Source organism: Scleropages formosus, chromosome 6, assembly GCF_900964775.1.
Source record: "Scleropages formosus chromosome 6, fSclFor1.1, whole genome shotgun sequence".
Taxonomy (NCBI): domain Eukaryota; kingdom Metazoa; phylum Chordata; class Actinopteri; order Osteoglossiformes; family Osteoglossidae; genus Scleropages; species Scleropages formosus.
In genome coordinates, this window is record NC_041811.1 from 34,248,802 (window position 1) to 34,265,240 (window position 16,439).

The window sequence follows — 16,439 nt, forward strand, 5'->3', positions numbered from 1 at the left end:
CAGCAGAAGTCCAGGGATGAGGAAATATGAGTCCCAGAAGGACCAGTTTTAATGTTTATGGACAACAAAGGAATTTGTACAATTAAAGGATTAATTTCAGCTCCCTCAATGATAAATCTTTTCTTCAGAAATTACAAGAAAAACAAGACTATACGTTGAGGGTATATTTATTTATACAAACGCACTGACTGAAGCAGATTCATTTGTTGGATTAAAAGTGTACCCAGACAGTGGCCCTTCGTGGACTGTGTTTGAAACCCCCTCCGAAAGGCTCCTCGGTAAATTTGACAGCTATGAAATCAGATTAACCATAAACTGATACAGTAAGTGACCAGATCTGCAGAAATTGTTCAGTTTGGTCTCTTCAAGACCAAGTCATTGACTCCCTCCGGTCTTTCCAACGTTCCCTGATAGTGTGTATAAATAACGGCTCCAACACCACATGGCATAAAACTATAACCTGGAGTCAAAGTAATAGTCCAGCATTTTTGGGAGTTTACTAATATTTTTGACTGGTGGGGGAGGAAAAAAAAAAAAAAAAAAAAAAAAAAAAAACACAAAAAAGGACTGACTGAGATGAGGAAAAGCAGGTATTGTAAAAACTATTAGACTGCGGTACATTTGTTGTCAATATGCAGAACTATCATATGTAAGCAGCAGCAATTCTGTGCTTCCTTATCCGTTTGATTTATTTTTCAGCCTCCTTCCATAAAACTTGAAAGTCAGCTGCAAACTCCAACCTGTGCGCTTTTTTAGGCCTGCAAATAAACTGGACTTGATGGTTATGTCTGTAAACACACAAACCCTGTTCCAGTTAAAAGTTTCCATTTTCAGCTGTTTTTCAAACACTCAGATGTGCTACGGGAAGGTCACGTTTCAGAGGAGCAGACTATACATGGTTATCGTTCCAAAAAAACCGATAAGTGTATGAAAGGCCTCAGCTTCAGGGTATTTACACTGTAAACTGAATAAACAGAGTTAAACTGGTGTAAGAAATGTAAGAAGGGAATGTCAACAAGCTTTGGTGTTCAGGAATCAATTATATATATATGTGTGTGTGTGTGTTTTTCCATACTACTCTGCTTGGATAACACAATGTAACAAAAATTTTGTGTAAATTTTTTCTGTGTTTCCCACTCAGTTTTGTTGGACTAAACATACTTTTGGCGTTAGTTTGTACTATATATTCTGTTTTTAACAAAATATTCCACATTCTTGAAATTGGTGAATTTTGGCCCCGGGTTCCAAGCACTGAATATTCCAGTACCTTTTAGGATCTAATGCTTTATAGAATGTTCTGCTGCCTTTTAGAATATTCCAATGGCTGCGAAGTACCAAACTAAACCTTACACTCTAGAAGAACTAGTGGTATTTTTTTTGTAATTATTCAACTTTAATCATAATCAATGCAAAAATCGACATAACAACTAAGGACTTTGACAAATTTTGTTGCGTTGTGTAATCATAAGTTGTGGAATCATAGGTCATATGTAGTGCTTTGCTTTATCTTCACATTTTAAAGTTTTTGCTGTAAAAATGCACACAGTGAAGCAACGTGCTATCATAACGGAAGAGGGGCAGCACTGGGGTGAAGGCCATTGGGCGGAGATCACGGAAGGCGACAGCAAGTGGACAGACCTGTCCCCCATCGCACTGAGGCTTTCCAGCTGCACCTTCCGCTGTCACTGCGCACGCTGTCGTTCCACCAGGTCCGGGGGTCCCGGCTACGCTCCGTCCTGCAGCTCTTTGGCCCTCCTCAGGATAGCATGGACATCTGAGATGGGATAGTCCTATGGGCAGAACAGCCACAGCACAAAAAGCTTGAGACCCTTCAACTCATCCAATAATTTTCATCACCTGCTTTGCAAAATAACTACCTACATAACTTACAGTACCAGTGAAAAGTATGTGTGCATCTAGGCTAAACAATGATGGGATCCACTGCACTTCATCTGTAGGAGCTGCTGCAGAACACAGTATACATATGTAAACTAGTTCATAAAACAGTTTATCAACTAAGTGTCTTATTTAAAACAGTACACTATCTAGACAAGCTATCCAGGTGTTAATTTATTTTAGTAAAGAGTACAGGCCAGGTTGTTCTTGTAGGAGTTGTTTAGTAAAGTTGGAAGATTGTCAGTAGACTACAGGTTTTGGTGGCAGAACTGTGATACCTGGACCCCACCCCCGATTTTCAGGTGACCTGTTTAGGTGAATGGCTGATTTTTTGCTGCAACATTTTCATTAAATGCCTCATAAAAAACAACCTTCCAGTAAGAGGACTCAAACTTTTGACGGGCAAACAATTACAGGTCTACAATCACTTATCCACAGTTCAGAAATCTGAAAACCTCTGAAAAGCCTGCATTTTTTCATACGTTTGGCACCAAACCTGATCACAACGATGGCAACACTCAAGTTCCTGAATATCCAAGGTCTTCAAACAATCAGATGTACTGAACAGTTATTGCATATAGATGTACAGGTACTTAGCTTAGTCTAACCTGTGTATGTTTGAAGTCCTACTGAACGTATTACTTAGAATTAAGAAGCAACAGGGTATTAACGGTCTATACGTATATTATCCCAATCTTTCATTTGCAACTTTATTATTGTATAAATAAACTGTAAATAGAATGCAGTGAGGGGGGGCACGGTGGGTTTGGCTGGATCCCGCTCTCTGGCGGGTCTGGGGTTCGAGTCCTCCTTGGGGTGCCTTGTGATGGACTGGCGTCCCATCCTGGGAGTGTCCCCTCCCCCTCCAGCCTTGTGCCCTGTGCTGCTGGGTTAGAATCCGGTTTGCCACGACCCCGCTCGAGACAAGTGGTTTCAGCCAGTCTGTGTGTGTGTGTGTGTGTAGACTGCAATACTATTTATAGTCTATCGGATATCCATTCATTTTGCTGCAGAAATATTAAATGTTAAAATGAATAACCATAGAGGGTGTCACATAATATACGGTATATGCACCGTATTACCTTCCTAAAAAAAATTCTGAATTCCAAAACACATTTGGCCCCAAGGATAAGGGGCTGAGGACCTGTATTAACATAAACATGTATAAACATTTAGACATGCAGCATATCTACTTAAGGCCTTCAAAAGTGGATTAAGCACAGGCCTCTTCCCATACACTAGAAACACACAGAGGAACGTGCACATTACCTGGAGCAGTCTCATGTTAGTCGTGAAGTCGCCTTCCAGCAACTCATCCCGAATGAGACTTTTAAAAAAAAAAAAAAAAAAAAAAAAAGAAAAAGAAAAAATGGTTACCAAACTGTGCTGGAAAAAAGCAACACAAACTTTGAGTCAATAATGTCAGACAGTGTGGTACAGTAAGTAGTCGTGGGAAACTCCAAAAGGGACTGATGAAAGCTGAAGAGCGTGCCAAATGATATCCACGGTGACCTGGGTGACAATGGAATAATCTGAATGACCTCCTGCTAAGATGAAGTGGCTGTGCAGGTTGTCACTGTGACCGGAGGAGAACCACACGGTCAATGTGTTGACCGAGCACCGAAGTCAACGACGATGAAGCCGAACCATCATGGCTGTCACCATATCACATGAAAACACCAATATGAGAAAACATTTGAGGCTCACTGTCGACTGTACTCTCCCACCCTGCCATGCATTTTCTTATGCCATTAGACCATTTGGCGCTACCCTGTATTGCACCTCACAATGTCTGTAACTGTTTCAGAAACAAGATCGTAACCATTCTTCTTGTCCTCATCAGCCTCTCACTTAGACCACCCATGAAGATCACACATCAAGCTAAATTTCTTTCTTATTCCGAAAGAAGAAGCCAAGGACACTCTGATCCATCCTGACAACAATAAGAGTCACAATCATCTGGAACCAAGTAAGTCATGATTATCCTCTGCATGTTCAGGCTGCACACAGACAGGTCACTAGACATTTTCCCAGAATTTTACTCTGCTGCAGGGGATGGCTTTCAATTCCCTGATAATTTTGTTGTTTGATGCCTTCTGGAAAGAGCAAAATGTTTTGCTTTGTATGTGATGTTGGGGAGGTCCCAGGGATGTTGACGTGAGACCTGTTTTAGTCTCTCGCTGATCTCTGGGAATGTCCTCAGTAGGACCTGGCAGAGCATCCTAAGGCTGAATTAAGAGCAATCAACCAGACCAGGTCATACACACCATGTCAGAGCAGCAGACAGGAAGGGTGTCAGGACAAAACTGTCTGGAGGGAAAGTGGCCGGGAAAAATTTCTTAACATTTTGGATAGAAAAAAAAATACAGGTACGGAATCAAGATTTCAGTACGACTTCAGCGGTGTCAGCGGTTTCTTTTCCTGATTTTACACTGTTCACCTGAGAATAACCCCCAATCTGGTCACAGTTTGGAAATGTGTTTATGAAATAAAGAAAAACAAAAAAATAATCAAAATGTGACAAAGGCAGGAACAAAAAGGTGGTGCTCTTACATTAGCATAGCACAACAGATGAGGATGAGGAAATCGAAGCGGTCCTGATGAGAGAAGAGAGCGTCCCAGATGCGGATAACATCTGGCAGCAAGAACTCCTGGGAGAGGAGCAGAGTCAGCCAGCGGAAGGTGAAATACTGCGGCTGGATGTTCTGCTCTTGCTGGGAACAAAAGGAGAAAACAAAAAAGTACTTCAGCCATGAATAAATGGTTTTTCCTACCCCTCTAACTTAATTCCTGCTGTGTTTTCAGCCCAGGGATGTTACTAATGTGAAGTTCACCAGGTGCCATAGTACTTACTGCTTGTACTCAGTTAAGAGGTGGTGTAAGAGCATACCCGTTAAATTCCGTAAATGGACAAAACTAAGTTGCTTTGAATAAAATCATCGCTCACATAACATCATAACAAGAGGAGAGGTGGTTGTATAGGAACAGCCGCTGGGGTCTGTGCCACTCAGAGAGAAGCGGACTTCTTGCTGACCAGCTTGAGGTAGAGCTCCATGTCCTTGTCCTTGAGGGCCGAGTAGACGCTCTCCATGCGAGTGGTGATGCCGCACGGGGAGTCGTCGAGGCTCTTGATGAAGTTGTCCATGTTCTCCGACATCAGGTTGGTGAAGCAGAAGAAGGTATCTGCCTCGGCGTGTTCTGGAGGCGGCACACGTGTCAAGGTCACTGTTGCCCTCCAGCTGAGGCATCGTGGGGCACCAGGTAGCCAAGTGTGTTTTGTATTTTGACAAAGATGAAACTCAACAACAAACACACCAACAATAATATCCTGAATCATTTCACTGGAGCGTCTGCATTTGTTACGAAGTAGAAAAAGTGTCACCGAACGTGTGCGCTGAAATGTTCACGAACAGACGAATCAACAAAACCGGGGATTTATGTCAAGAGTGGGATCCTCTGAAGAGACTTAACTACAGGCAGGAGGTGGCATCCATGCCCAACACTGCTTAACATATATTATTTACTAAAAGACTTTCCACTCATAAGGTGACAGTGTCGGGAGAAACACACTGCACGAAACTGCTGCACATTTCTGACCCGTAGCACTGATTCGAAAGAAAAGCCAGGGAATATTTCAAATAAGGTACATTTTTCAAAAAAAGTGGGAATATTCAATTATTGTTTTCTAGACACTTGGTCACTTATTATTACACACATCTGAATAAGACCTGAGACAACTTTTCCAATAATAATAGTACCTTTAGTAATAATATAAATAATAATGATAATAATAATACCTTTTCTATGAGATGTATGTCACTTTGGAGAAAAGCATCTGCTAAATGAAGACATGCACATATTATAAAAGTTGTCTCAGGTCTTATTGAGATGTGTATAATATTATTATTATGCACATCTGAATAAGACCTGAGACAGCTCTCCATGTAGTACTAACATGCTCACCAAGAATGCCAAGTCTGTACCCTGGTACATTTCCCTGTTCTTGCAGGAATTTCTACAGCAGGTAAGTTGAAAGTTCCAGATACTTTACACTACACACAGACAATAAAATAATAAAAGAATCATGAAATAAAGTAACGTGCCTCCACTGTCAATTGTCACTTATGATCATAGCGCGCCAAAGCCAAGAACAGAAAACTGGGGTATAAGGTGTGACACACGATGGGCAGGAAGGACACAGCAATAAAGTAATACACCAATCGAGCAATAAAATACCATCTTTACTGCACAGCTTCTTTCTGAAGCAAGAAGGCCGAGGCAGATAATATCCTGTCTTTCCTCGTACTCGAGATACTTGAGTACGCAATGAAGAAACAGACATGAGAGGCTCCGCTAGTAATAAGCATGGCACACAGACTTTGGACTCACCCTTCCACTGCCTGTTGGGGTCCGTGGCCAAAGTGTAGTAAATGGGCCCGACAATTTCGTTCATTCCTTGCACGTAGGCAATCCCCGGGTTAAGCTTTGCGTAGACGAAGAGGATGCGCTCCACCACCTCCCAGTGAGCCTCGCTCCCTTGTGGCAACGGCTCATATTCACCTGGAGGATGCAGGGTGTGCATCTCCCCTGCAGAGCTCACCTGTGAGCACAGAGGGAACGAGATGACGAAATCATGGCTAAACTCTAACAATATTCCATGATACAGTTCATACATCGGTATAATTAATGCTTCTTCCGCCATTCAGACAAAAATACGCGAGGCTCTCATCAGACAATGAAGAGAGGAATAAATTAATGAAAAAAAGACAACAGCTCACATCGAAAATTATCATGCGCGCGCACGCACGCACGCACACACACACACACACACACACACACACGCCGCTTTTGCCCAGCTGGGCGAGTGGACACCCTTTTCTCTGGAATGGTGTTTTTGTGGTTTTACCACTGTACTATGTGCTTGTTTGTCCGTTTATCGCTCAGTCTGGAGCCCTTTGTTCTCTCGCGATGTGTTGAACATGACGTCATTTTTTTCAAAGAACGTCTTAGTGAATGGTAATACAGTCGTGCTCTGCTTAATGACGTTTCGCGTAACGACTGACCACATACATGATGGTGGTCCCATAAGATTATAATGGAGCTGAAAAATTCTTATCGACTAGCGACGTCATAGCTGTCGTAACGTGTACGTTGCGCTATGATGTTACGACAGCTATGACGTCGCTAGTCAATAAGAATTTTTTTTTCCACGTGTTCATGCTGGTGCTGCTGTAAACAAACCTACTGCGTTGCCAGTCGTATAAAAGTACAGCACATACAATTATGTACAGTATATAATACTTGATAATGACAAACGCCTATATTACTGGCTTATGTATTTACTATACTGTACTTCCCATTATTTTACATTGTACTCTTTGTACTTATAAAAAAAGTTTACTGTAGAACAGTATGCTGTGTTATGCCAGGAGCAGGGTCATAAATCTCATGTTTACAGCGTCTCTTGACTGTATCGAGGCTATACCATCTAGGTGTGTATAAGTACACTCTATTATCGGTGCTATACCATCTAGGTTTGTATAAGTACACTGTATGGTCTAAGCTATACCATCTAGGTGTGTATAAGTACAGTCTATGATCGAGGCTATATCATCCAGGTGTGTATAAGTATACTCTATAATCGATGCTATACCATCTAGGTTTGTATAAGTACACTCTATGGTCGAGGCTATACCATCTAGGTGTGCGCAAGTACACTCTATGATGTTCGCACAACAACGAAATGGCCTAACGACGCATTTCTCAGAACGTATCCCCATCGTTAAGCGACATAGGTGTGTAAATGAAAACACCCTCTTCGACTCACATTGGTTATTCCACTGCGGTTGCAATTCACTGTCTGAGCCTTTAAGGTGGTCTGTTCCACACGGTGCCGCAGAGTCTCGTATTTGTTCTGGGGGTCCAGGATGAGCTGGCAGGGGTACTCTGTGGCCCTCTGGAAAAAGGCCATGTCTGGGCACAAGCGTCTGCCAAGGCACCAACAAAAAGGAGACCGATCAGCTCGAACCTGTGATTTCACGCACAGAAACAAGAGGATAAAAGGCATACATTTTACACATACACAGCGACAGGCCACTTTATTAGGTATGCCTACTGTTTTACACTGACTGCACCCCCATTATTTAAAGACAGTAGAGAGGATTGAGAGAAAGCTCCGGCGAACCTATGGATGAATGTTACAGTATGAAAGACGTCATCCGGATGCATCAGTTCCAGCACCTGAGATTCACACGCACTCAGCAGCACCAAAAATTTACAGGGAATGATGTGGGGGGGAAATGAGCAGCAGTCCAGCAGTTGAAAATGCCTTGTTGATGGAAAAGGTCTGAGGAAAATGAGAAAATTTGAGATAGGCTGCAAACAGCCAAACAGCAGCTCAGTACAACATCAGAGCGGTAAAGGTATCCCAGCACACACAACCTGTTCAACTTTAACATGCTTAATGGGTACAGCAGCAGAGGAGCAGGTTGGGTTCTACTCCTGTTAGGTCTGAATAAGAAAGTTATGTTCCAGTGGACATGCAGCCCCCACCTGGATGACCGAAGAGAGGAAAATGCTGCCTGGTCTGATTGCAAAGGTATTGGCTCTTGGTGGTATAACTGTGCCAAGGATGCTTCTTGGGCACATATCAGGATCCTTAGTATGAACTGAGCATTGCTTGACATTGACACATACCTAGCTGACCAGCTCAATCCCTTCATGGCCACACTCTAGCTTTCCCAGGCTGACACATCGAGCAGAACAATGTCCCATGTCTCAAAGCATATACTTCGAGGTGGCTGAAAGAACATGAGACTGACTTTGCTTTACGCCAGTAGCTCATGCAGTCCCCACATCTCCATCCATTGGGACGAGGTGGAGCAGCATCAATGTGACACCAAAATATCTGTAGCAACCGTTAATGCTGCTGAATAAGTATGTAGCAAGACTGCTTCAAAAGGTCTCCTGCACCTTGTTGGACCCATGTCTCAGACTGTTTCTGAAGCAAAACAGGGATACAGTCACCACTAGCTAGATGTAGCTAGTGAAGTGACTGGTAGATGCACATGGTGTTCATGACTCCACAATGACAAAGACACTGGGACCTACAAATGTTGCTGAGCTGAAGGAATTCTTCATGCTGGAGTGGGACAAAAAGCTCCCACAGCTACTGTGAGACCCAGGTCAACATCTTCAGAGGTGTTTAGTTGCAGTCATTGCAGCTAAAAATGACACAACCAGTTATTGACAATGACTTTTTCACACTGGGATATTTGGTGGTGTATCGTTGACATTATTTAGTAAGTACACCCATTACCCTGGTAACAATGCTCATCCATTCCATTAAAGCACTCCTTTTGGCCCCTTTCCACCTTTTCTCTGGAATTTTTAAATAATAATGATAATAATAATGTTTAATTTTTTATTTTCAGTTTATCTTTCTCTGCCTTCGCAGCATTTCCTAGCACCTTCAGTACTTTCTTTTCAACCTTTTTAGGAGACAGTTTGATCATCTGACTTGCAGATGTTTACGATAGAGAAGTACGATTCACTAGATCACTGCTGCTGTCACCCAGCCTCCAAGAACAAGGACACGGTGAGTATAGTGGTTCTGTTCAGGATTACTAATTAGTGTCTGATGCCAAAAAATATTGATTTAATTGGCAGGTTACAGCTTTATGTACCATAGCGGTTGTTGGTTTCGAGGTAATTTAGAAGATAATACACTAGATTTAGCCAGAAAATAACCACATGGATGCCACTGAGAGACAAAACCTTGTCCATACCTTGAAGCCAAGTGTGTATTCCGTCTGATACAACTTGTAATGTTGTTGTACAAAATAAAAAAACCTGTTGCACCAGTGAAATGACTGTGCAATGAAAAATGAATTTAAAAAAAGGATAAAGGCGATGCTGCACATTTCACATGACCTGGTTTGTTTCTGCATTATGTATTTAGGTGAGTTTCTTTTATGGAATATTAGTATTTGGTTGAAGAACTGATCAACTTCAATGGCAAAACGATGCAAAATCATATACTATCAGAAAGAGGCGAGTAGTTCTCAATCACTGTGCACGTGAGCGTTTGCGTTTGTACGCCATGCGATCAGCGACAAACTAACAATGTCATTGACAGTCAAGTTAAAGCTATTTTCACACACAACACTTGGCACTGAACTGAGATTGTCTCTTCAGCCAAAAAAAAAAAAAAAAAAAAAAAAAATCGTTGGTCCACTTGTTCCATAAAGGTTGATGAAAACCCTAGTAACGATACCATGAAAGAATACACCACGGTATCTGTGCACTCTTACAGCCCTACCTGACATCTTTATCGATCTGCAGCAGAATCTCGTTGTCCTTGAAGTAGCTGTTCCACTTGCTTTCTGGGTTAGGATTCAGAGGCTATCAAACATACAGAAAAGGATGAGCTCTCAGTTGGCAAAGAAACAAACCATGACACAAGGAAAATGTTCGAAAAGCTACATATTATAAAATCATTGTCGAAATTGTTCTGTTGCCTAACTGATGTTGTCTGCAAAGCATGGTGAAATTTTACTTATTTACACTACTGCTAGCGGTACTGCAGCAATTTTGCTTTAAGCTCCTTTCTCAAGAGCCAAAGCCTTAAATGTTCAAGTCAGACACCTTAATCACATTTTTACCCAGTGCATTACAGTGAATTATACTAGTCTTCATGCCACTGCTATCCAGTCGAACATGTTGTATTGTGTACAGATTGCAAATTGTTCATAATGAGATTCATTTTGCCTGTCCTGGGTGTGTCCCCTCCCCCTCCAGCCTTACGCCCTGTGTTGCCAGGTTAAGCTCTGGCTCCCCGCGACCCCAAATGGGACAAGCGGTTCAGAAAATGTGTGAGATTCATTTTGACCTGCAGATATCCTGAGTGAATTTCACTGAACATTTACATTAATTTATTTATCAGATGCTCTTCTCCAAAGCAACTTCCAACGAACTCTATGTAGTGTTATCAGCCCACACACTTTATTCAGTGCAGTGACTTACACTGCTAGATACACTACTTACAGTGGGTCACTCATCCATGCATCAGTGGAACACACACACACACTCTCTCTCTGTCACTCACACACTGTGGGTGAACCTGAACAGCATGTCTTTGGACTGTGGGAGGAAACCCATGCAGACACGGGGGAGAACATGCAAACTCCACACAGACCGAGCAGGGATCGAACCCACGTCCTCTCGCACCATCCAGGCAGCAGGGAGACAAAAAGATAGAGGCTATAAAACATACATGATCCTCCAGGGTCACATCCTCTCTGGAGACACCTAGGTTTGCCTTGGCGATGCCTGGCTGGATGATCGTCTCCCGTAAGAATTGAGCATAAAGCTCCCTGTGTGGGCACATGGGAAGAGCGGGTCAGGGAGAACAGGCCACATCACCTTCCAGCATGGGAAGCGAAGTACAGCATCTGTTTTACCTTGTTAATACACTTGATAAACCTGTTGCCCTAGGAATAAAATGACAAATAAGGGATGGGATCATCATACCTCTGTTTCTTCAGGAAGGGCTCCCATAGCGCCTGTTCCAGGGGAAGGTAGTTTAACAGAATCTGATGATGACAAAGGGATGTTGTTACAGCAGCTGGGGGGCATCTCAGCTAATATTTGGACACTGTGACTTCTGCACTACAACATTCACACAAATTATTGCTATACAGCCTCACAAAACGGGGTCCTATAAAATAATACTTTTCCTGACAAATATTAGGAAAGGATTTTTTTTTTTTTTTTTAAAAGTACAGTATTGTCATGCATAAAAATAGCATTTATTTTGGTTCACTAATTAATTGCACATGATGCATTTTTATGTGGGAATAACTTTTTTCACAAGAAATAACGTTAAATCAATCCCCCCCACTAGAAGAATTTGCCTAAAGGGATGAGTGCCCTGCACAAATTAAGCCCATTAAGCAAAGGATCGCTCTCTATGTCATTAATGAAACACAAATCACATTTACACAGTGGAATATAAAACTTCCTTTGACCCCAGTGAGCTTTTAAGTAAAATGTTTTTCAACCTATAAGTTCATTTACACTGAAAATATCCAAATATGCATTTCAAATGCAGTGCTGCTAAAGGTAATAGCTGCTCTGCTGCACTTCTCCCTGATCTCAGAAGCGCATGATAACCATGAGCATATGTTTAATAACATAATTTAACAATGGAAAACACACACGTCGTCTGAACCGCTTGTCCCATACGGGGTCGTGGGGAACCGGAGCCTACCCGGCAACACAGGGCATAAGGCCGGAGGGGGAGGGGACACACCCAGGACGGGATGCCAGTCCATCACAAGGCACCCCAAGCGGGACTCGAACCCAAGACCCACTGGAGAGCAGGACCCGGTCCAACCCACCGCGCCCCTGATCAATGGAAAAACATACATGCAATTTTGTGTATATTCATGAAATTGCATGTATGTTTTTAATATCATGTAACGTACTGTATACTGGTTCATACGGTGGAATGTGACAATGTGACTGTACTCTATAGTCATGTGTCTGCATCCAAATCTCTCCTTCTGATGATGTAACGCAGTCTCTGTATTTTTCTCTGACGTACGTTGCTTCGGAGGAAAGTGTCTGCGAAATTAATAAATGTGTGATGTTGCTGAATTGGACAATATCACACTTCCCAAATGAAACGGAAGAGCAAGCGGCTCGAGCAAAAAGCTTTGTTCTTGTTCCCAAGCATTGAAAACTGCAAGAAAAAAACAGCACATGAGAACGAGTCGGGAAATAAATGTCACCTTCCAGCACAAAGAACGTATTCCGCCCTCAAAAGGGATTCCTGAGAGAGAGAGAGAGAGAGAGAGAGAGAGAGAGAGAGAGAGAGAGAGAGAGAGAGAGAGAGAGAGAGAGAGAGAGAGAAAATGGGTTGGACACCAAGCTCTTCAAATAAAATGTCATCACTTCTTGTGAAACCTTTCATACAGTCATCAGGAAGCAATGTGCAATTCGACAATTACCTGCTTTGCTGAAACCTCCACTCCATGAAAAGAACAGTGTGTAAGTGCACCGTATACCGCGGTACTCACCATTGAAGCACAGCTCACGGAGCACCTTCAGGTCGATCTTTTCCTCATTCAGGGCCACATCGAATTCCTGAATCCTTCCCGAAAACAATTGAAAGAAGACGGGAAAACTTCAGCAAGGAGCATGTGCTGTCCTCATGTTCATAATCGCGACAGATTATTCAGGACTCTTCTTTTACCACTGCAGAACCTTTATTTCTTCACTCATTTACATTAATTTATTTATCAGACACTTTTCTCCAAAGTAACTGCCAATGAACTCTATGTAGTGTTATCAGCCCACACACCTTATTCACCGCAGTGATTTACACTGCAAGATACACTACTTACACTGGGTCACTCATCCATACATCAGTGGAACACACACTCTCTGTTACTCACACACCACGAGTGAACCTGAACAGGATGCCTTTGGAGTGTGGGAGGAAACCAGAGCAAACCCACACAGAAACAGGGAGAGCATGCAAACTCCACACAGACTGAGTGGGGATCAAACCCATGTCCTCTTGCACCACCCAGGTGCTGAGACAGCAACTCTGCTCACTGTACCACCGCACCGAACATCACAGCAGTCACACACTCATCTTCGAAACACAAACCCAACCATAGAGATTGAAGACATGTATGGAAGACAAAAGAACACTGAAATACTCCCAGTGAGTACAATTAGAGACATGTGCACATGGTTCAGAACAGTGTGTTTGTACAGCAAATGCATTCCCAGAATTCCTGGCTAACACTATAAAGAGTTAGAGCTGAAGGTAATAAAGTGGAGAGAGGTGTCGAACAGGGGAAAAGCAGCTCCAAACGGGGGAGGGGCATGCAGAGTAGTGGTTAAACACATGGATTTGCCAGTATGTATTTCAGAAGGGGCTCTTCCGTTGTACTCTTTATTAAGGTAAAAGTCAAGACATTTACCTGCTTCTATAAATGAAAAATGCCAATTTACACTAATTTTGGAAATGTGTGCAGGAGTGACTACACTGTGATGGACTGGCATCCCGTCCAGGGTGCAGTTCCCCCCTCCCCTTCCAGTTGCCTTATGCCCAGTGATTCCGGGATAGGCTCCAGACCACTGCGACCCTGTCCAGGATAAGCAGTTAACGAAAGTGAGCGAGTAATTTTGGACGAAAGCAAGCTTTTTTTTTTTTATAGACAGGAACATTACAGGAGTCACACACGCTCCTGTCACATTCTTCCACACCAGCTCACAGTTTGACCGCAGCTGTGGGACCTGTTGAGCACATCTTGCTTCTCTTTCAGCTGGACAGAGACGTTTAGTCCTTGAAAAGAATCATGTCGGTCGACGGCGGTCACATCCTGTCCAGAGGGGCTCGCGGCAAACTGTCTGCCGTCAGCAAAAGTACAGCGTTTTCACCACTTGTGAGGAAAACAAGTCATCTGCTTTCTCTTCCACCTCTCCTTACAAGTCACAAGACAGGAAAGATGACCTTTGTAAAGAGAATTATGTACGGAACACTAAAACAAGATGCACGGTTCTGTTAAAGTTTAACAAGTACTGTGTATTTTCCTCATTAAAGATAAACTTTCATTTTTCATGAAAGGTAAACCTGGTAACAACAAAAAAATACAGCGCTGTACCTCAAGCTGGCAGCGCCCCTCACATGCTTATATATCATTGACTATCACCTAAGGTTATACTGCAAGTAACACCAGTCATTCAATAAAAAAAACTTAAAAGAGAGAGAAAGGACAGGTATTATTTACATGTATTTATTTATCAGAAGCTTTTCTCCAAAGCAACTTCCAATGAATTCTATGTAGTATCAGCCCACACACCTTGTTCACCGCGGTGACTTACATTGCTAGATACACTACCTACACTGGGTCACTCGTCCATACATCAGTGGAACACACACACTCTCACTCTGTCAATCATACATACACTATGGGTGAACCTGAACAGCATGTCTTTGGAGTGTGAGAGGAAACCAGAGCACTCGGAGGAAAAAAAGTCCCATATTTCCATTAGCAGCAATAATGTAAAGAAAACGCGCGAGGGAAAAAGACCCGTTCGTTAAGCGCTAATTACCTGTACAGGTACAGATTATTGACAAAGTGTTGTTGTCCAGGAGGAAATACCCCGTGTGTAAACGTCTCTGACTCTGTGGCATTCATTCATTCATCATTCGTTCATTCATTCATTCCCTCACTGAGCTGCTGCTCTTCTCCAAAAGCGACTAAGTAAGAACGCGAGGGCAGAGTATTTCGGTAATAAACACATTGTATTTTCTATGAGATGTAGGTCGCTTTGGAGGAAAAAAAAAGCGTCTGCTAAATGAATACATGATGTAATAAATGTATTTTACACTTATTTCCCCACTTATAGCTCGGCTCAGCTTTTAGTGCCGATTCGAACCCCGTGTCCAGGCTTGAATCAAAAGGGTGGCGGTTTTAACCACAGCACAACGCAGCCCAATATAAAGTGGGTAAAAACAGTAACTTGCGAAATCTGACAGCTGGGAGGGAGCTGTAATACAATTGTATTAAAATTAAAAACAAATACTTAAATTAAATGAGACATTACAAAAAAAAATGGAAAACTTCTTCAATCACTGGAATTGTATTTGACCGCTGGCAGAAAAAAGTGCATTTTTAAAGTGCGGTAACAGTCAGTTTACTAAGTCGTTGCGTTGGCGGCGCTTTTAATGGAGCGCTCGCGCTCGAGGAACTACACTGACGCGCTCTGACTGTCCGGGATGGGATCGGATCGCATCGCAGCGCAGCGCCTCCACTCGCCATGTCCGGCAAATGAAATGAAGGGCAGAGACCCGGGCAGGACAAGCGCGACATTTATCCCACACCTACTCGCCCAGCGCGCGCACACCTGCAAACAAGCCGTCAGGGCTGGAGTCGCGAGTCACGCGCGCGTGCTCCGCGACGCCTCAACTGACCTGCTTTTGTACGACCGCGACATGACGGCTCCCCGGCGGCCAGGCGACAGGAACGCAGTGTCACAGGAAAAACAGTCCGATGGGGAAACAGGCCGTTCCTGCCCCGCGGACGGAGATGATGGACGCGCCGCAGGGTCCGGGCGAAGCCGGGTGCTCTCAGTCTCGCGTTCAGATGCACCGCTTTTATTCTGCGGTGTCAACCGAGAAGGAGAACGAGAGGAAAAAAACACGTTTTGGGGAAGACGTGTCTATTTGAGACATGTCAAAATGCGAAATCGGTCAAAATGCAATTTTAGTGGGGAAAAGCAACGAACTCACTGAACTGTGCGCGTTAAGATCCGACATTCGAAGCTAACTTTTAGCTTCGACAGAAGCACAACAGCAAGAATATTCAATACATCAAGCGACAACATTCACATGATTTCCGCCAAGCAGAAATGAGACTCCGACCACTGACTCACTGTGCAAGAGAACATTGTACGGGCAGACTCCCCCCCCCTCCGTCCCTCCCCCACAGCGCAGGAAGTAATTCCTCGCTCCGCGCCGCGGT

The 16,439-nt window shown here is 43.2% G+C and overlaps 1 protein-coding gene across 4 annotated transcripts; it reads right to left on the minus strand.

Moving 5' to 3' along the window:
* Window positions 1–541: 541 nt before the first annotated feature.
* On the minus strand, window positions 542–16,390 carry LOC108934520 (TBC1 domain family member 13-like). Of its 4 annotated transcripts, none has more exons than XM_029252809.1 (13): window positions 16,351–16,390; window positions 15,890–16,077; window positions 12,978–13,051; window positions 12,690–12,730; window positions 11,428–11,489; window positions 11,171–11,270; window positions 10,217–10,299; window positions 7,724–7,883; window positions 6,286–6,496; window positions 4,931–5,094; window positions 4,450–4,610; window positions 3,166–3,223; window positions 542–1,790 (listed from the first exon to the last, which is right to left on the minus strand). In XM_029252809.1, exons 1-13 carry the CDS (start codon window positions 16,363–16,365, stop codon window positions 1,725–1,727), a joined length of 1,383 nt encoding a protein of 460 aa, XP_029108642.1. In that variant the 5' UTR covers window positions 16,366–16,390; the 3' UTR covers window positions 542–1,724. The 4 variants fall into 4 exon arrangements, 2 of the variants coding, with proteins under 2 accessions (XP_029108642.1, XP_029108641.1); XM_029252808.1 differs by having other exon boundaries at window positions 16,208–16,369; XR_003797751.1 differs by lacking the exons at window positions 542–1,790; window positions 3,166–3,223 and having other exon boundaries at window positions 4,530–4,610; window positions 4,844–5,094; window positions 16,208–16,370.
* Between the last annotated feature and the right edge of the window lie 49 nt (window positions 16,391–16,439).